The sequence below is a fragment of the Perna viridis genome, chromosome 11, assembly GCF_037379345.1.
Source record: "Perna viridis isolate PV_CMFRI_1.1 ecotype Kerala chromosome 11, ASM3737934v1, whole genome shotgun sequence".
Taxonomy (NCBI): domain Eukaryota; kingdom Metazoa; phylum Mollusca; class Bivalvia; order Mytilida; family Mytilidae; genus Perna; species Perna viridis.
This window is the reverse complement of record NC_142455.1, coordinates 28,763,430-28,785,525: the sequence shown is the minus strand read 5'-3', so window position 1 is coordinate 28,785,525 and position 22,096 is coordinate 28,763,430. Positions and strand designations below refer to the sequence as shown.

The following is a 22,096-nucleotide window of genomic DNA, read 5'->3' as shown; positions in this document are numbered from 1 at the left end:
GACCTTCTCTAATTTTTCCCTATGTTATTGCAAAAATGTTATGAAATAATCTTGTTTTAAGAATTACATGATTCTAACTTTTCTTACTCTGACAAGAAAGATTTTTTCCTGAGCAATAAAAAAATTGTACTATTTCATGACAGGATAAATTTAGGTTAAGACTTGCAAGCTTATTCTAGTTAGACATGCTGGTGAAGAAATTTAGTCAGCAACTTGAATTAGATATTGACTATACCAGGAATGTGTATTGTTCTTTGTAGGTGATAGTGAAGTACAAAGAACTATGTTAGAATTATTGAACCAGTTAGATGGATTTGAACCTAAACAAAACATTAAGGTAAGTTATATAAGCAAGAAATGGGAAGATCAAGTAAGACACAACCAGTCTGGTGATATCTTCATATGTTTGAACTTCTCACAGGAGTTTGAAATCATATAAGCTGTCAATTTTTTGCAAACAATTTAGTAAAATCAATCAGATTCACACTCATTACTTTAATAGAATAATCATGGGAACCAAGATTCTAGCGGAAATCAAAAGAATGTAATCCAGAGACAAAGACAAGACATGGAAAACAGACACACACAACAAAGAACATAAAGCAACTAAAATAATACATTCAAAGTAACAAAAGTAAATAAGCAACTCAGACTTCATTAAAACTGGTAATATGGACTCTAGGGTAAGGGTCCTCTGCTTTTCTAGAAATACCCCCTGAGTTGCTCATAAAAAGTCAAGTCTAGGGTAATAAAAGAGATGTGTCAGAACTGCTTTTATTAATAGAAATTCATATTGTAGTTAGTTCTTCGACCCTTTCAAAAACTGTTCTAGGAAAATACTGTACAGGACACTGATATTTCTTGTGTGTTATGCAATAAGGTGAACAGGGCAAGTTCTATATACTGGAAATTCTGCTGTTCGACATATTGATATCAGAAGACTGATTTTGTTTTATTGTTTACTTCTAGGATCTGTTAAAGCTGTTTTACAGAGCAAAATCTACTATTTGTTGCATAAATAATGAAACACACAAGCTAATCTATTATATTTTTAGCTATTTTAATTTTAGGTTATTATGGCAACTAACAGAATAGATATTTTAGACTCTGCATTGTTAAGACCTGGTAGAATAGACAGAAAAATTGAATTCCCTCCACCAAATGAGGATGTAAGTCATTTAGATATAGTCTTAAGAACAATTTTTACCAATTTGTTAGACAGTTTTAACTTGGTTGTCTCATTAAAAGGATCAAAAATGATACTTCTTGATTTAAGTTTTTATATGCTTGTATTTCATTTTTCTACCTTTCATAGTATTTCTAACCCAAGTTTCTGTTAACTAAAACATTGAAATTCAGACATTGCTATGAATTTTAAAAATGATATATTTTATTTATGAGTATATGCAGGCATTATACTTTTTGTGATAATGTTAAGAAAGTAGTTATGAGAGCTTAAGTAGAAGTATTATCAACTCAGAAAATTGGAACATTTTAAGTGAAGTTTATGTCTGGTTTTAAATCCTTACATATTTGAATGTTTACAATAGAAATATAGTTTTTTTCTACATCCAAGCACACTGCATGTTTTAATATGTTTTCTGGTCAGTTCTCTTCATATTGATATTAATGCATGTAATAAATTACAATTGTATATTCATTGTATTGAAGAAAGTCTTTTTGAGTTACTTCTCTTTGTTAATGGAACGCTAATATTATATATATATGATCAATATTTTATGAAAGTATTTCATATGAAATATCAAATCAGCATGTTATGTAACAGTCTAGTTTTTTGTCTATTTAGAAGTATGGTAATATCCTGTATTGGATAAAATAATCACCTATTTCATGTAATTTAGTTTCCCTGAAATGTCAGACATTGAAAAAATCTAATTTACGGACAGAAGTAATAAAAGAAATTCTGTATATTGAATTGTTGGACTCTAATTTAAATATCTGGGTCGGTTATAAAAATCCTCTTAAAGTCAATTTGGTCTGTAAAACTTAACTGCATGGAATGGTTTCTAAACAATTTTTTTAAGAACTAGGCACAGTATTTGTTTTAAATAAACATTTAAATGCTGGACTTAGTATTAGATTCTCATATAAACAGAATTCTTGCTGATATGATTTACCATTTTGCAAATGTTTTTTTCTAAATGTTATAATGTTTAGATGTACACTACTTGTCCTACAGTCTATTTGAAGCAGGGGAGACAATTTCTAATATGGACTATTTCCTTTCATTAAAACTCTTTACTTTTTTTGTTATTTTGGTTTGAATATAATTTTCACTGTACAAGTGAAATTCATCTGTGCCATATGCACTATTAATATTATAAACTATGAAGAACTTCTGAAATAAGCCATTAAATTAAATATTCATATGGCAGCAGCATTTAGTTTGATAGGCAGTACATTTAATTGTAATTTCTTAATTTAAATAAATGGTTATTTGAAAAAAGGAACTGTTTCTGTTTCAGTTGTATTACTTTAACAAAGCACCCTAATATTACGTAATAAAATTCTACATAAATTGCAGAACCTGCATGGTTTTTAATCTGACTTGTATTCATTGTCTGTTTTCAGTTTTATGTAATATATGTAATTGAAGTGTTGAAATGACATAACTTGACATTATCTTTTGTTTCTTGTCTGATGAGCTGGCTTTTAGTATTTACTGTTCCTACTTTCATGATTTATAGGCCAGAGCTGACATTTTGAAAATCCACTCAAGAAAAATGAACTTGACTAGAGGAATCAATCTCAGAAAAATCGCAGAGATGATGCCAGGAGCTTCAGGGGCAGAGGTCAAGGTAATGTCAAATGTCATAGTATTAGTCTGAAATTCATTGAAAAAATGAGATAATTCTTTCATTTTGTGCAAAATTTGGTTGCTTTCTTAGGAAATTGTAAAATCATTTTCTGAACCATCCATTGTCGATTCAAAAAAATATTTTTACTGTTGGACATATATATGATATAAACATTATATTGGAACAAAAGAATCTGTGGGATAAAATTTACCATGTGCCATCCTAATCATAGGAACTGCCTGGTTTTTAAATTGACAGTTACTTAAGTTTTGTTTCTGATTCCTTTATCTAACATTTGTAAGTTCATTTCCCCCTCGTTACATTCTTATATGCATTATAGAAAAAAAGTTGAAAATCAGTTTGCAAAGTTAGTTTGGATACTCCTTCCCTCTCTCCATTTTACCTTTGTATATTCGTTCATTTGTCTGTCCACACTTTCCTGTTCAATTTTCTCTACAACAACTTGTCACTGCCACTTGATATTTTGACACAGCTTTATGTACATTTAGATGGATCATAGTGCTGAATTTGATATCAGGCTTGGTCAAAACAACTTACATTTTGATGGTCCTATATATTTAAGCCGTTTCCCTAATCTTTGATGCTGTGGTATCACTGGTGGCCATTTACTTTTAGATTAATTTTTTTTTAACTTTTAGATCTTATAAGCTTAGAATTTAGCAAACTGTGAATTCAGAATTAATTATTTTGAGTTCTAGTACAAGATGAATGGTTCAAATAATATTTGATATGTTTTTCAGGGAGTATGTACAGAAGCTGGAATGTATGCCCTAAGAGAAAGAAGAGTCCATGTTACACAAGAAGATTTTGAATTAGCTGTTGCTAAGGCAAGTTTTATACTGTGGTTTTTATTTACAGAAAATTTTGTTTCTACAGGGCATTCTATCTATTCCATATCTATGGCATATATACTGTGGATTTTTTTCCTTAAGTTGTAGAATTGTATGATAGATGATAATTATAGGTACTGTTTCAAGCTTTTTTGTTTACCAAATTAAATTCTAGAGAATAATATAATGCAAACAAAATTACAACTAATGTTTTATCAAAAACTGTTTGCTAAGAACAATATAATTTTATCTTGTGATTATGTGTATGACACCAATCACTTATTAATGTTATAATTCAAATAATTATACTCCAGGAAACAATATTGTGGCGGATAGAATGTTTTTGGTGTGTCTGTCAGTCAGTCAGTCCTCTATTTGTATTTTTCACTCCTTTCAAACCTCATGAACAGAATTTCACGATTCTGTGTACCATATATAGGGGTGTGTATTATGCACCAAAATATTAGAATTGGCCAGGACATAAAAGATTTTTGTAATAGAAAAAAGACATTGAGTAATGTAAGTAAACAAACTGGAAGGGAAATATTACTGAATAAAAATTTATCTAATCATCAAATACGACTTCAAGTATTGAATTTTAAATGATAATTTCTTCAAATCATGTTCAGATGTCTTAATAGCATATTTCAGACAAATGTTGTACAATATTTATTTCTTATAAAACACGGTTAGAGATTAAAATGAAACAACTAAAAACCAAAAGTAACAAAGTCCTTTTTTGTAAACCCCCCTTATTAAATGCTTTTGAATCTGGAAATGATTATTTTGAAACTCATTTTGACCGTTTCTTACAATTTTCTTCCTTAAAAATATATTTTAAAATGAAAAATTGTGAAATTTGAGTTAGAACCAAGACTGGAAATGTCCAGTTTTCCGGACTTTTGATTTTGTTTTATAAGCCATTTCATAGATACTTTGTCAATTTTATCCAATTTATGTAGCTTCTGATCTTTACATAATGTTTTATTCTGAATATAAATTTCTTTCCTATACATTTATGTAGGAAATACTGCATCAAGTTAAATATATTTACCGATCAAGTGTTAAATATCTATCTTTTGTCCTACAAAATTTTACTGCAATTTAAATAAAAAAAAACTTTTTTCACACTTTTTGATCTTTAAAATTGCACTGAATACAATACATAAATGTGTATTACACACACAATAATATGGTATGTAGTAGGAACACACAATGTAGTTTTTCATATTAGGTCTCACTTCTAAAGTTTCCATTACTTTACATGTTAAAAAAGTAATTTTTAAAGTCTCACTGTGAATTCCCAGGACAAAAGACATCTTAAAGTTGCATTCCATTGCAAAGCTTGGAAAATAAGGCTTTCAAAATCATTATGCCAATGATACAATGATTGTAGAAACTCTTCACAAAATTTACTTGAATAAATAATACTGAAAATCCACATTTTTACCTTTTCTGCTAACTGACATCATGGAGGCAAATTACTCACACGTGAACAATATTCATACACTTTTGTAGTAAATTACAAATATGATTTTAAAATACACATTATCAGCTATATTTTGACTTCTTTTAACCAGAATACACACAAGTAATGCACTTACAATTCATACGTCTAGCTTCAGTGTGTTTTTGGTACTACATAGGGGGGAGGGGGTGGCCCGTTGACCTGGAAGTGGTTAGTGAGACCTTACCAGGAAATTTTTATCCACAAAATTTTGTTGGAAGAGTAATCAAGGGAACCAAGGTTATAGCAGTAATCAAAAGAATGTAATCCAGGAAGAAAGACCAGGCATGGAAAAGACGTACACAACTAAGAACACAAAGTAACTAAAATAATACATACAAAGTAAGCATCCTATGGAGTTATGTCCCTTTGAACTTAGTAGCAATTCTACTCTTTCTCATATTAAAGAAACTCAAAAAGAGATTTTTATAACCACAATATTAATATACACACCAATTTCTGATGCAATGGTTCATCTTCACCTCAACTCAAAAAGTAAGTAAGGCATATTCAACAATCACCTTGTTGTCTGTCCGTCTGTCAATTTATGCATTTTAATTATTTTTTTTTAGTTTAATGGGACAAATTGGCTTTATGTATACATGCAGCTTTGGTATGGTGACTTTTACTGTGTCTCCCCTTTCCAGTTGTCCAGCACATTTACTTTCAGTTAAATGTCCAACTTATAACTTAAGATTTTTACTATTTATGAGTTAGGCGAATGTTGGGGTATTATTAGATAGACCCCACTTGCGACATCTTGTTACTGGTTTGTCCTACTGTTATATTTCTGTTATTGATGTCTATCATAGTTCTACATTTGCAAAAGTAGAAATCAGAAAATTTGTCCAACTGGTCAAACTGGCAAGTTTTGCCTAAACCAGCCTGGAGTGATGTCTCCTTGCCCTTGTAATATGTTGAACAGAAGAAAAACATTGAAAATTAGATGACCCAACAGACAAGCTATGTTTTAGTTGGACTTACTAATCATGAAATTTGATTGCTGTGAGTCAACATGGAAGTGCTTATTTTGACCCCTGCTTTGCAAATGGTTTTGCATCATCATAAAACTAAATGCATATGTGATTTATGGTGCTTGCCTGGAGTGCAGGAGGTCAAGGGTTTTGTCCCTGGCCAAATCACACCTTCTGTGTATCAGACAAAGCAAGGTCTTTTTGATTGGCTCAGCATGTCAGACTAGTACAAGGCAGGGTCTGTTTGATTGGCTCAGCATGTCAGACTAGTACAAAGCAGGGTCTGTTTGATTGGCTCAGTAAGTCAGATTTGTACAAAGCAGGGTCTGTTTGATTGGCTCAGCAAGTCAGATGTATACAAGGCATGGTTTATTTGATTGGTAATTGTTCTTGTCCTGAAATGCATGAACCAACTGCCATAGAAAATTAAACTGTAATCAATCAATTAATCTATAAATAACAGATACCATTATGCTAGTTGGTATGGGACAGTTTATAAACTCCTCAAACTGTTGCACAGTATTTTACAGACCTGGAGAGAACACAGTTATTAAGGTTTAAGACAGAAATAGTTTTAACTACTCATCTTATATTGCGTGAAAAAAAACTCATTTTAGAAAAGTGGTTTGAAAATCCAAGTCTGCAGCAAAAGAAAATTTATTAAGTTTTAACATTTAAGTGATCAATGAAATTCTCCTTACAATTTTGATTAGTTGTAGCAAATAGTGAATAAAATAAGATAGAAAAGGTTGTTGAAATGATGTGCACTTTATTTAGTTGTCTGAAATTCAAAAATAGAGCTGATGATTTCTATAAATAGATTACCTGGATTACAAACCTCCAGAACAATATTAAACACACAAGTATAAGGTACTTGAAAAAAAAACAAATCCATGAAGTAGTAATCAAGAGAACCATGATTGATTATTGGCGTTTAACGCCCAAGCAGCAATATTTCGGCTATATTCAGGCAATGAACATGAAAAGGATAATAAAATGAACATGGAATAATGATGATGATGAAATATAAAAAAGGATGGGACACAAATATAATAGGGTCAACAAATTTTGATCGCCACTAGAAAAAGGGAGGAATGGGAATGGCAATTTAGCCTCCTGTGGCGAAGCGCAAAGGTTCCTAATCCTATTGAATACCACAGCAGGGTGAGAAGAATGTGGCATCTTTCCCAACACGGTGCACCACTATGGTTTGCGGTCAGGTTTTCTGTATTAAAGCCTGACAACCCCAGCATGCAACACACCAGGGGTACCCCATTCCCTCACCTGGGGCACACAACCCAGTTGTTGTGTGGGCAGAGCGCCCTAGCCCCCAGCTAGGGTTCTGAGCAATATTTAGTCACCTTTTACAACAAGATTAGCACTGCTGCAGGCCTATCCTTTTGACACCGGGATCTGCACGGGGCTCAAGAGAACCAAGATTCAAGCAGAAATCAATAGAGTATATACCAAGGATAAAGACCAGACATGGAAAACAGACACACATAACAAATAATATAAAATATCCCAAGTAACATGTACAAAACAACAAAAGTAAATGAGTAACTCAGACTCCACTAAAAACTGGGAGCATGGACCTGGTGCCCTGGTAGGGTAAGCATCCTTTGCTTTTCTAGAAACACCCATTGATCATAAAATGTCAGGTTTGGGGTATATGAAATTTAGTACCCATGTACAACAAAATTATACATTACAAACATACATGTAATTTGTTGTAAAACCAGAACTTTTGGATGAAACAAAATAAAAATGATTGACTTTAGGCTAGTGGCTCTTTAATCTTATAATAATCAATGAGTATACGTTTCCTTATTTACTTATATCAGATGAGAAGGCATTAATTGCCCTTGACGTACACCTTCCTACTCCATTAAAGATAGCAGTATTAAAGACCACTCCAAACACTCTATTTAGATTGCTATGATGCAATCAATCTTGTTCAAGTCATAAAATCTTAATACTAGTCTGGTTTAAATCAAATATAAACTTCCCATATCCAAATAAACATCCTATAAATGACGACCACTTCATTTGAAGTTCTATTAGTTCTTTAAAAGAACCATGCAGACATTTTTTTATCTAATTAATTAGGGTTCATATTACCTTTATTTTACTGAATATACTCACTGTATGGAGACTTTATTACATAAGCCATTTGAAATATCCAGAAATTCAGATATTTTTAACTGCCTTCAAATTTCTATCGTGCAAATGTGTCATTGATTTTAGCTTCAAACTTTTCAGCCCATAGACATTTGTATTTTTCGCATTAGCTTAAAAACTTATTTCCAAATTTTGGTTACTACAAGCAACTGTACAATTTAGACTTCCATGGTCAAAATTTCTTGGAACTTTTTACTAAAAAAAGCCCATCAACCTTATAATATATAGTGGGCATGAACTTTCCAGGAATGTTGGAAGTAGAAGGAAAAAAAAGAAAAAGTAGCTGTTAAACTGATGAAAATTTTGCAAGCATTATCCCATTTTTGAAAATAGAGTAGCCATCAAAGATGAGCTTGTAGCCGTCCAATTTTGCTGGTTGATGACTTCTATTGACATCCCTGACTACATTTTATACCCTTCCACAGGAAGTGGCGAGGTATTACATGTATGTGATACCCTCCAAAAAGTTGCATGTCCATCCCTTGATGGTTTCCAGATGATAATTTGAGAATGATTAATGATTTTTGAGGTTTTTGATCCTTCAGGTTCAAAATATCTTGTGTTACTGGTTTAAGTCAGAAACTTTCCTATTTCTGAACACAAAAAAAATTATAGTCCAAGTGTAATTGTTGCAAGGGGACATGGAAATGCTGGGCGTCCATCCGTCTGTGCATGTTTTTCACACTATTTTTTGTAATGTTCCTACCAAACAAGTTTGTTTTTGGTATGTAGCCTTATTATGAAGGGTTACAGATTAAGTGCGACTTTGGTTATGATTGAATGATTTTTACGGAAGTAATGGGCCTTGGACCGAAAATTTCAGTGAATTTACAGTTTTCCTCACTTTTTTTGTAATGCTTTTTCCTATTGATTTTATCTTTTGTGTGTAGTTTTACTATTAGAAGTTAGAGATTAAGTTTGACTATAGATATGGTTGAATGATTTTTACAGAAGTTATGCCCCTTGCACTTAGAAAATTTCAGTAAATTTAAAATTTTCTGCACTTTTTTCTATGTAGGGAACATTGGAACGCTGTTCTTTTATTCCTTTTGTATCACTCAATACCTCTTTTATAACTAGTTAATATGTTTCAGGCAACTATTCAGCTCAATAATATTCTTATATTTCTTCAAATAAAATAAAGATCTACCAGTGTCTTCACATCAACTGAAGATCTGAGGAGCTCTTTTTTTACATTGAAAGATGTTAAGTAATGAATTGGCATTTAGGGAAGTTAGTTCTTGCAGTATTGTGTCAATGGACATTAAATGTGTTCAGCATGTTCCATTTAAAACACTTATCAGTCAAAAACTTAACCCTATCATTAATATTTTGTGATTAATATACAGGAAGTGAAGAGTTTTTCGCATATATCTGTAAAACCGTTAGGTTAAGCAAAATTCTAACAATTGGTAGAAGTGTTCAATATGATGACGTCTATCTGTGGGCAAATTTTCAAAATTGTATCAATTGCCCAAATGAACTTCATTATATGACTTACAAAAGTCTGTGATGGTTCAAAGTTGTTGAGTGACCCCTTCTAGATTTAAAAGGTGAAAAAAGTTTTTTTTTTTTTTTTGAAGTTTTTAGCCAATATCTTGAAAACTATATAGATAAAAAGAAACTTTCAATTGCTGAAATGATCCATATGATAAGGCCTACAAGTGTGGAGATCCTAGTTGTCTGATGACTCCTTGTTTGAGTACTTTCCCTTGAAAAGAGAAAAATGATGTTATTAGCAGTTTTCAGCCAATATCTTGAAAACTATAATAGATAGAAAGAAACTTTCAGCCGATGATAAGATCCTTATGATTAGTCCTTCCAAAGTCTTCTTGGAGTCAAAATTGTTGGACAAATCCTTGTTAAAGTAATTGCCCATGAAAGGCAAAAATTTAACCAGATGAGTGATTCATGCTCTTGGGAACCTCTTGTTACATCATGTAATCTTTTGAAATTTTGTTCATGCTACAATCACAAGAATATAAGCCTGTAGTGCTAGCACCACTATGATTTTTTTCTATACTTTGTACAGTTGTTTAGTATGATAAAATACTGGTTTATTTCAGCAAAATATTCTCACCATTAGTGATAAAATACTGGTTTATTTCAGCAAAATATTCTCACCATTAGTGATAAAATACTGGTTTATTTCAGCAAAATATTCTCACCATTAGTGATGAAATACTGGTTTATTTCAGCAAACTATTCTCACCATTAGATTAGGTGACTATATGATAGTTACCAACTAGTGACAGGGCAATTATATTTATAAATAAAAAAATCACAATTTTCAAATAACTAAGTCATGCTTCTCTTCATATATATATATATTGTATCAATCTATACTAAGCTGATTATAGCATTCAACTTTAACCTTGTCAATTATGCATTGACAGAATTAAATAAACTGACGAAAATTTGGCAATAAACCTGACAAAGTGTCTGCATTTTAAGTAAAACCTTTTTTCATTACTGAAATAGATGCTCAATTAAGTTTGAAAACCAAGTTCAAGTTGGTAGTCTGGGAGTATATTTTTCTGTCGTGTTTTCGTAAATTGGAGAAAATTAAATTTCCAAAATAGCTTATGTAGAGCTTCTACGTCAATAGAGTATCGTAGCTGATATAGTCTGTTTTACTTTATTTTGAAAGTGTCTGGAATGACAGTAAATATGTACCTGCTTATTTCATTTCCAGTCTTGATTGAATTTCACCAAAACAATATTAGCTGAGTTTCATTTTAGACTTTCATTTTCCACTAATGAAAATATTGTCCTTGTTATTATGCCAGAGGATGTTTTCAGCTTTGGATTAAAAGTTAAGGCTTGAATTTTGTTTTACAGCGAAATATACAGAAAGCTTAAGGGAAAAGAGTTGATCTGACTGTGATGTAATGTCCTAGGCAGTTCAGTAGACAATTAACAAGAAGATTTAAACTTTTTATTTTTTCATAAGTAATTTAATTTAAGTCTGATAGAAAGTTTAAATCACTGTAAACTGCCCAGTTAACTATGTAACCAAGGTCATCATGTGGTTGTACCTCTGGAGACAGGAAAACCCTGACAGGTTGACCATTCTAGCACAGAAAGCTAATGCTGTTATATATAACATTAAGTAAAATTTTAATTCATTTAGTAATTAACAAATGCAACTAAATGTCCTCAGGAAATGATTGTAAAGTAACAAAAAATGACTCAGTCATTGAAACTGTAAAACCAGGGGTTAGACATGGTGAAGTCCAGTGACATTTTTTTACCCTTCAAGCTCCATTTGACTTTTCACATCAATATTATTTAAGTCTTCGTAAAAAAATCATGGATTGGTTTTCATACTTCATGTAGGTGTAACTCAGAACAAATTATAGAAGAAAATCGGATCAAAACTCGGTGGCTCTGATATGAATTGAATTTCTGTGTGTAACTAATGTTCTAAGTCTGGTTATTACCTCATTAACATAGAACAATATGGATCTTGTTTGGCCTGCTTTTGATAGATCAATTACTGAAGAAGTATAATACATTTACTCTGTCTGTCCCAATGCTTGTTAAATAAATTGATAAAAGGTTTCCAATGTTTACACAATAAGAAAACCACTTTAGGACGAATGTCAAGCTATTTCTAAGTAAATATCAAAACGGTAAAACACAAGTCTTCAATATTGCTTCTGTGTTTCTAGTCATTGCTGGGTAAATAATAAGATTAAAAAATACAAGATCAAAATATTGTTTTTGTATTTCTGTGGTTTTGTTAATTTTCAAAATTTGTGCCTCACCATTAGATTTCTAAGGAGGCCTTTTATTTGTTTAATCACTTTCATGACATATTGTGTTCAATTTGCATTAAATTTTGGACTGTGTTTAACTCAGTGACAACTAAAATGTATTATTTAAAGGATGTTGAATACAATGTTGTATGTAAATTTGTGCATTGAATTAAGTTGTATATTTTGTAGATCAGATAGATTTTTATACATGATACAGCTTCCTTTTCAAATTAAGGACACAATGTATTGTCAATGAATGAATTTATTTATAAAATTCAGTTGACTTATGCATGAACTGCATATAACTGTGATACCAACTGATAAAAGTGCCATAACCATCAGTACCATGGGTATTTGTCCTGAAATAGTCCTCAGGTTGACAACCCTACATTTATTTTCTAAGTGTCAGTTTAATGATAGGTCTTTCTCCAAACATTCCAGAAGATGGTTTATGGTAATTTGATATCATGCCTCAATTTTCTAACTGTTGTTTCCCAAAATATTGATGAATCTTTCATGAACTTTTCTTGTCAGATTAGAGAGAAAAATGTTGATGGATTTGGGAAAGACATTTCCTGAGGAAACCTTAGAGTTGTAATTTGGCAAACAATTATAGAACCATATCATTTGTATGTTATTTAGGTTTTAGGGCAATAAGGAATTTCTTCTCTAGTGCATTTTTTGCAATAGAAATAATACAATTTTAGACCTTCATTACTGCTTAAGGAAGTGTATATGTCGTATTATTGTTGACTTTGGTATGATGAAACAGACTCTCTGATGTGTGTCAGTTTTGTTGGTTTGGCTGACTAAAATTTTTATTTTCTGTGAATAGTATCCAAATTTATTACACAATTTCAGTATTCTGACTGACAAATTATTAAAAATGACTGATACATGAAAAACGTAGTATCACTGTGTATAAACATTTAGTGTAAATGCTGAAATGTTTACCAGGTTCCATTTTCACAATTTGCTATGTCAAACATTTCTTTGAATATTGATTTTTCAGCCAGGTGTCTTAAAGTCTTAAATAAATAAATATGGACATTCCAGTAGGGGGTTACTTTCACTTTTTCATGATGTTAGTGATAATTACCTGGAAATTTTTTCAAGTCTGGGTAATTATCACTACCTTCATGACATAGTGAAAATAATACCCCTCTTCTCTCCTTATCCCACTAATTGAAACAAGTACTATCTTTAAAAAAAGATAGCTGACACATTTTCTGGCTTTTCAGTCTATTTGATAAAATATTAGATTCAATAATGCAATAGAAACTTTACCTCATTAATGATTTAAAGGAGTAATGTTTAGATTGCCACGACATTTACTGTCATTGAAACCCCTATAACATGGTAAACTCTGTGATCACTGTACTATGTTTTATATTTCAATGAATTATTTAAATGGTTCAACCTGTAAACTATTTACAATGAACCAATCTATGAAATTCAAAAACTGTTTTGATTTAGTATAAATATTCCAGACAAAAATCCCCCATGGATCCCTTAGTTTCACGATTGCTATCACATTTATCCAACGAAATATGAAGTTGTAAGCTCAATCAGCTACAAGTGCCATGGTTAAGCATCATGGGTGTCACATGATGCTACAGTGAACTCAATACCGACTACATCAGAAAAAAATTCCAAGTTATCTGTATTATAAGCTACATGTCCGTGGATTCAAGTGATAAATTTGTCTACTGCTATCAATTGTAGAAAAAAAATGACCTTTGGCCAAATGGGTGTTGTAAACCAAAGAATTCTCGTATTAAAAATAAATTTTGTTAGACAAAAACTGTTTCATCATTAGCTAACCTGGCCAAAGGCCAAGTGAGCTTATGCCATCATTAAATGGCGTTCATAGTCATTATCTTTTTCGTCATGGACAAATTTTCCAAAATCTTCTCCTTTGAAACTACTAGACCAACAGGATATAAACTTGGCATGGTTGTTCTTTAGAGTATTGTGCACAAAATGATTATTTGGATTTATGATCTGTGAAAAAACATGGCTACCGTTACTAAAAATAGAATTTTGGGGTCTAAAGGCATTTTTTTTTAAATAATTCAAAAACCGTTGCCTTTACCAAAATTCTTGCAAGGTAAATTTGTTCAGCATCAAGATACGGAAGTATGCCAAAATTTCAAAAACGATTTGTCAATTGATGTAGGAGTTGTGGCTCCTGAAACAGCTTTTTTTGCCATATTTCCCATGTACAACTTTGAAAATCTTCTTCTCAAAAACTATTTTACAGAATTCAATGAAAGTTGGCTTAATTGTTTCTTAGATTATCCCACACAAAATGAGTATTGGGATTTTTGATCCATGAAAAAATGTGGCCCCTGTTACTAAAAATAGGAACATAGGGGTAGAAGGCGGTGTTTTTGCAAATAACTCCAAAGTTTTTGCCTTTAGCAATATTCTGGCAGGGTAACAATGTTCAACATCATGAGACAAACCTATGCTGAAATTTTCAAAACAATTCATTGATTTATGTAGTAGTTACAGCCCCTGGAACAGTTTTTTTGCTGTGTTTTGCATATGCAACTTCTGAAAATCTTCTTCTCCAAAACCATTGTACAGAATTTAATGGAAGTTGGCATATTTGTTCCTTAGTGGATTCCACACAAAATGACTGTGACTATGAAAAACATAGCCACCGTTACTGAAAATAGACAAGGGGGCCAGAAGGCAGTTATTGCAAATGACATGAAACTGTTGCCTTTAGCAAAATTTTTGCAGGGTAATATTGTTTAGTGTCATGAGACTGACCAATGCTGAAATTTTCAAAATGATTTGTCTGCTGTTGTAGGAGTTATGGCTCCTGAAACAATTCTTAATTATTTTCCACATGTAGAACTTTGAAAATCTTCTTCTCTAAAACCATTTAAGATCATTTAATGAAAAAAAGCATGTTGGTTATTTAGTGTATTGTGCTCAAAATGACTTGTGATTTTTAATCCATGATTAGATATGGCTGCCTAAACTAAAAACAGAACACGGGGTCGGAAGACAGTTTTTTGAAAATAATTAAAAAATTGTTGCCTTTAGCAAAATTCTCTTTCAGGTCTTTGAAAATGATGTTAAAAGCATTTCCTGATTTGGCAATTCAGTTAATTTTAACTTAGCCTGTCTCATTCCTAATTTTTTCAAATAAGCCAATGGTAAACCAGGTGAGCAATTCAGGCTCTTTTGAGCCTTTAGTCTAAAATCACTAAAGCTGATAATTACCTTGGTTATGCCTAATATAACATTTGTACCAAGAAATTATTTTCTGATATTGCTTGCCCTTAGGATGTTACTCTGCAGCTGATGCTTCAGCTATATGATCTTTGCTTGTTATTTACAAAACTTTATTGTTACAGAACGGAATTAGAAAAAAGTGGTAAATTGTGAAAAAATCAAAATGATAATTCCAAACATTACATTGTCGTGCTTGTTTCAACTGCCTTTTGGGTAAAAGGAAGATACAAACTATTCCAACAGCTTTTGTAGTTGAGTATGCTTCAATATTTTTGCTCATTAAAGAAAAATGTCTCTCTGAGATTAAAACAGTGACATAAGAACTGTTGCCTTTGGACGTGAATGAAAACAGAACTTTACAGCTGATTTTAATTATGTTTCAAACATTTTTTGTTCATTAAGAATGTCAGAAAATAAAAAGATGTGCTAAGACGGAAAATGATTTGCAGTAAGGTTGGGTTCGGAAGTTTGTTGTGTTCAGTATTTGCTCATTATGGTGTCAAGTTTCCATTTATTCTGTTTTTGCATATGAACATATGAACCTGCTTAAATAGCTGGAAACATTTTGAAACATGCATTATTTCTTTGATTAGATTGATCTAAAGTACAATATGTTTGTAATATTAGAGAATTAACGGATTGTTTCAGGCACATTTTAATTAAACAAGTATTGAATTAATGAATTCAATAAGTCTCTTACTCCTTTTGATTTGTATTTATACCTTATCTCAAAGCGGACATGCTGTCTTTCCTTCCTCTTGTCGTAGAATAAATAAAAATCTCTTAGAGGATTTTGATAATTTTATGAAATGAATTTTGAGTTATGGAACTTTATTTTAACATTAAAAATGGATGATAAATGTATTTTGCGCTTTAGCCCAGTTGTTCATTAATTTGTGTCACATTTTGTGTAATATGGTAAATTTGATGTTAGCCTATAATAGATAATATGACAAGCTCATTATACCATTATTGCAAGCCTCAGACTGTATAATACTGTCCAATCCTCAAAACCTCTGGCCTCTTATTTGTTAATTATATATAAGACTAGCTTGGCATTTTCTTGTTTTAATAACATTCTAATGCTTGGCTAGGTCTCTTTGCTGGATATTGACTCATCCGTTCCTTAAAACATTCTGATAAATTGAAATATGAGAAGGTACCTTTTAGATATTAACTGTATATTAACTTGGTATTGTCCATTTGACTTGACTGTCAGAGTATATTATTTCTTGAATTTGCTTTGTGAGAAAAGTAAATTACATGCTTTAAGACTTAGTTTCCCAATCAATGAATCCCATGTTTGATGCTTTACAATCTGATCTGGTAAAGAGATTCAATATTTCATGAATAGACGATTAGTGATCTTTTCTTTAATAATCAGTGGCAGTTCATTATAAAACACATTAAGAATAGTAAATGTTGAATTTTAGATCATGTCACTGGTTGTCTACTGAATCACGTTTGTCTTTGGTTCTACTCCATTCTACATAAAGGACATCATAAGTCATATATTTTAGACAGTTTGTATTTTCTAAGTCATGATGAAATAGTGCACGTTTATCCAATAGATTTTCTGCTTAGTTTGCTGTTTTTTTACAAAAAAGAATGTGATTTATGGTGCAATATAATGTAGTGGCCCTCGTTGTACTTTTGATCATACATATGAGATGCACTCTGCCATTCGTATAAATGAATATAAAAGGAAAGACTTTGTTGTGTTCCAAATACAATTTTTATTTCTTTCTTGCTCGAACTGTAGAATGGTAGGGAATAACACTTTATGATACTTTATTATAATAATTACATGTAAAACAAATGGTATTAGTGACCTTGATATAAAGTACCTTATTGCAGGGAAGTTTTAGATGCTAAATTTGTCTTTACCCCCACTTGCACATATAGTGTCTGTCTGTCATGAGATTGTTTGCCCTTCCTTAGACTTTTTCAAACTTAACACAATGCTTGGAATCATTACATAATGTTCATGGTTCAATGTGGTGTGTATTGCATTAACGATTCAAGAGTTATGGCCCATTTTCACAACAAAAATTTTGAATATAGGGGATATCAATGATTGCCATATTACCTTTTTCTATTTATTTAATTTTCAAATTAACTAATAAAAAAAACACATACAGGATTCCTAACAACAAACATACTATGTAGTAAAACTTGAAATGTTTTGATGACAAATTTATTTGTTATGTAGTTCTCCCTCACTAATTCAACTTTGTTGAATTGTTCTTGATGTTTTCTTTTTATTAATATAAGTTTCTTTATGATTTTTATATATTTTGTGTAAAACAAATTTAGTGGTATATTGAATCATTTAATTAACTACTTTGGACTTGTCATCACTCAACAAGAATTAATAAAATAAAGTTATTATATGGTGCTCATATATAAAAATAATTCTATTACCTTGTGTAGAAATGTGATATAGGATAGGGCTGAAAACATCCTTAAGTGTACCTTGTCTTTTGAAATCATTTATAATACAGCAGTCCATCATTGATAGATAACAATTTATTGTAATCTACTTGTCAGCTGAAATTACAATGCACATGCAAGCTTCAGCAGAAGTGGGACTGGCATTGAATTTGGCTGTAACACATATGAAAATTGATATCTTGAGGAAAAATTCTTACAAATTGGAAGTGTTATATTAAATGCAATCTGCAATGTCGAATGGAAAATTGCACCTGAATATGCTCAAAGGGGATCCAGTCTTTATTTCTAATAAGTGCCATAAATTACATTTCACACCCAATCGGAGAATTCTAGATTGTAGATTATTTCGTTCTCACGGAACCATTACAGCTTATTATTTAGCATTATATACCATATCCTCTTTCTTTAATGGAAGGGAATGAAGATTTTCTGTAATGGTTAAGTGAGTTCAAGGTTTTAATCTGGACATCCATTGCCAAACTAAGTCAAACCAAAGGTTCAGACATGACAGATTTGAGAGACAAGATTTTAATCTAGGCATCCATTGCCAAACCAAGTCAAACCAAAGGTTCTGACATGACAAATGTGAGAGACAAGGTTTTATTCTAGACATCCATTGCCAAATCAAGTCAGACCAAAGGCTCTGACTGGCATATGACAAATGTGATAGATATAGTAAGAGTAGTTGGCTTTAAGGGTCAGAATAATGCCTCCAAATGAGATAACATGACTTTCTGTGGCCAGCACCTTAAATGTCTTGTAAAAAATATGATCTGTTTGATTAACTAAAAGATGAGAAATTAATGGTTAATGGACAGTAAACTACAACAAATCATTCAATAAAACACTCCAGACCTCTACCTTCCCAAATCTCTGATGGAGACAGGGAGGACAAATCAATCAATAGAACACTCCAGACCTCTACCTTCCCAAATCTCTAATGGAGACGCGGAGGACGAATCAGTAGAACACTCCAGACCTCTGCCTTCCCAAATCTCTAACGGAGACGGGGAGGACGAATCAATAGAACACTCCAGACCTCTGCCTTCCAAAATCTCTAATGGAGACAGGGAGGACAAATCAATCAATGGAACACTCCAGACTTCTACCTTCCCAAATCTCTAATGGAGACAGAGAGGACAAATCAATCAATAGAACACTCCAGACCTCTACCTTCCCAAATCTCTAATGGAGACAGAGAGGACAAATCAATCAATAGAACACTCCAGACCTCTACCTTCCCAAATCTCTAACGGAGACGGGGAGGACAAATCAATCAATAGAACACTCCAGACCTCTGCCTTCCCAAGTCTCTGATGGAGATGGGGAGGACAAATCAATCAAAAGAACACTGCAGACCTCTGCCTTCCCAAATCTCTAATGGAGACGGGGAGGACCAATCAATCAATAGAACACTCCAGACCTCTGCCTTCCCAAATCTTTAATGGAGACAGGGAGGACAAATCAATCAATGGAACACTCCAGACCTCTACCTTCCCAAATCTCTAATGGAGACAGGGAGGACTTAATTATATCCTTGCTCTACAAAGTTGATGGTAAATAGTGATCCTTAGGTCTGTCTGTCAGTCTGTCACATTAGTGTTTTGCAAATGCTAATTACTGAGCTGCTATGCAAATTAGTCTCTGAAAATGGATCAAGTTGATGAGTAAATATAGCTTCAACTGTCTTTCAGTGAATTGGGAATTTATATTATCCCCATATTAATTGAGATTGGAGAGTTTCTTTCGACTAAGATAAAGTGTGTCGTTAAATTGAAAGAATTAATATAGAAACTTTAATTATATCCCTGTCATCGATGGACCTAAAATTGGGGTAAATTTGGCTTTCAGGTCTGTTTGATCATAGTGGGTTTTTTTTGTTTTTTTTTCTCAATTTTTTAGGGTTCAGTTTCATCAATAAAAGAAAAACCTTAGATGGAAGTCTGTACCAAGCAGAACTACAGCTGCTTGACAAGAAAACAAGATAATTCAGAGTCTGTCAATAGTTAAGTCATAGGAAGGACCCACATTTCATTATCAAATATTCAGTGAGGTACCCTACTTTATTACAGGTTCATAAAAACCTAAACAATTGAAATTTTTTAAAATAATGTAACTTCTATTCTTTCTCTAATTGCAGGTGATGCAGAAAGACTCTGAGAAGAACATGTCAATCAAGAAACAATGGAAGTAGAGTTATTTCCCTTGGTAGTGCTATTAGACATTTGTTTGATATTGTCATCTCTTTGATCACTTTGTCATTATTTTACATTGAAATAAATGTATTTATGTTAGAAGGTCTGACTGTGATTGTCCTTGAGAAAATGATTTGTATGGAGTGGAAATACTAGCCTGACTGAGCATGTATTGTAGCAGGACTAAGATAGAGAGAAAGATAACTCATCTATGTTTACATTTTAGCAAAAATATATAAAATTTGATTTTATGGTTGGTCCTATTTTTCAGTGAATTTGTAAATGACTTAAAATTCTAGATATATCTATAAATTAAGAATATTGATTTTTTTATGAAATGTTTGTGAGAAGTGTTTAGTTAGAAATAGAAATAATGCTAACCCTCCTTTTTCTCCTGCTAATTTGGTAACAAAAACATTCATTTGGTGAAATATTAATAGATTTAAAAAATGATAGAATTTGGTGTTTTTTAATAGGAATTGAGAAAAAAAATGAATGATCACTGAATGGATAAACACACATACATATACAATAAATAACCAAATATAAAGAAATGAATTAAGATGTGGTCTACAAGTTTATATTGAGATGTTATGAATACAAGCACATCTTTACTGTTTACATCAGGTTACTTTGGCTTAAATACATGCAGACAAATCCATCACAAACTGAGAACCGGGGACCATCCAATTAGTGATGACAGGACTGCATTAATCTTGTTTTTTCCTGGTTTCTGTTATTGGAATCTTTACGGTCTGAGTGAGTCTCAGCATGTCCATGTATACTCCATTACATTTATGTGATGTCATGTCTGACTATAATTGATATTAGAATAAATAGCCATTTCGACCATTTGTCAAAGTTCTGGCTAAATAAAAGTGTCCTCCACTTTATTCGAGTAGGTATCGGCATTATGTTTCAGAGGTCTGAGTTTTAAGGTTATTATTCAATAAACACCAACGAAGTTACTGATGAATGGTCCATCACTCAGTCTGTCGGCCATCACTATATTGTCACCTTGCTGCATCTTCATTTTTTGTATGACTATCATTTCAAACTTGAATGAACTGTTGACAACCATAACAGCCTTGGTGGCATTGATATAAATATGTCCTTCATGAGAGCGCTCATAAAATATCGAATGGTAATCCTAATTAAAAAATGTACAAAATCTATCAAGGAATGCGCATACTTATCCCAGTCGTTCATGATTCGATCATCGCCGTTGAATCAAAAGTTAGTTCATTGATTAGCTATTTTTTAATGAATGGGCCAATTAATTGTCAAAATCGAATGAAAGGGAATATTAGTTCTCGAAATGAAGGGGTGAACGGAAACATCTGTGCCGAAGTCCCTATGATCTATGAATGTGACACAGTATTGCACCAAGGTATACCAGTAAGAACACTTTAACAATTTAAGTGTCTTGGATGGAAGTGTATAATGTATATACGCATACGAATCTATATAGTCATGAAAGGTACAGAAATATTGAAAAAAAAGTACCATGTGAGTAATCCACAAATGCCGATTCTTGTCCCAAATGCACTGTACTTTCTATGCCTCATGAATCTAGAGTCTTATAGCATTTCTATAATATTTTCATCGACTCAATTTTAACAGCTGGAAAGAAACAGGTAGTTAGGTTGGTATCCGATTCTGTAATCCGATTCTGTTATGGCGCATTAATTGTCCCATAAAATATTATTATGGAGAGTCAATTTCTCAACTTTGATTAGAGAATTATATGCAGCTAATAACTTGTCAGAGGAAGCTAAATTTCATTGTTTAAGGAACTATCTTACTTGTGATGTAATATTTTACTCTTGTTGAAAATTCTTTAAAGCTACATCGAACTGCGTGTACATGGACTGTGTATTGCAAGAATCGCATAGGCGGATCCGGGTGTCCATCAGATGAATGCACAAAAACTACTTTTAATCATATGGTAGAATGGTTGTCATCTTTTTGTATACCTCGTATTTTTATTCCTCGCCATACGTAAGTTGCGAGGTGGGATTGTGTGATTGTGATGCGATCTCCGACGAAAAGTTGCATGGCAACCCCCCCCCCCCCGACATTTTCTAGATGTAAACTCGAGA

At 32.2% G+C, this 22,096-nt stretch overlaps 1 protein-coding gene across 2 annotated transcripts in view; it reads left to right on the top strand.

The window, feature by feature from the left end:
* Positions 1-20,096, top strand: part of LOC148603616 (26S proteasome regulatory subunit 8) — a 31,059-nt gene extending 10,963 nt beyond the window's left edge. For both annotated transcript variants that reach the window (XM_088552148.1, XM_088552146.1), the window contains exons 9-13: positions 261-337; positions 1,071-1,169; positions 2,709-2,819; positions 3,581-3,667; positions 19,940-20,096. In XM_088552148.1, the coding sequence (XP_088408274.1) occupies positions 261-337; positions 1,071-1,169; positions 2,709-2,819; positions 3,581-3,667; positions 19,940-19,993 (428 nt within the window). In that variant the 3' untranslated portion in view covers positions 19,994-20,096. The remainder of the gene's footprint in view (positions 1-260; positions 338-1,070; positions 1,170-2,708; positions 2,820-3,580; positions 3,668-19,939) is intronic.
* The last annotated feature ends 2,000 nt before the right edge of the window (positions 20,097-22,096 follow it).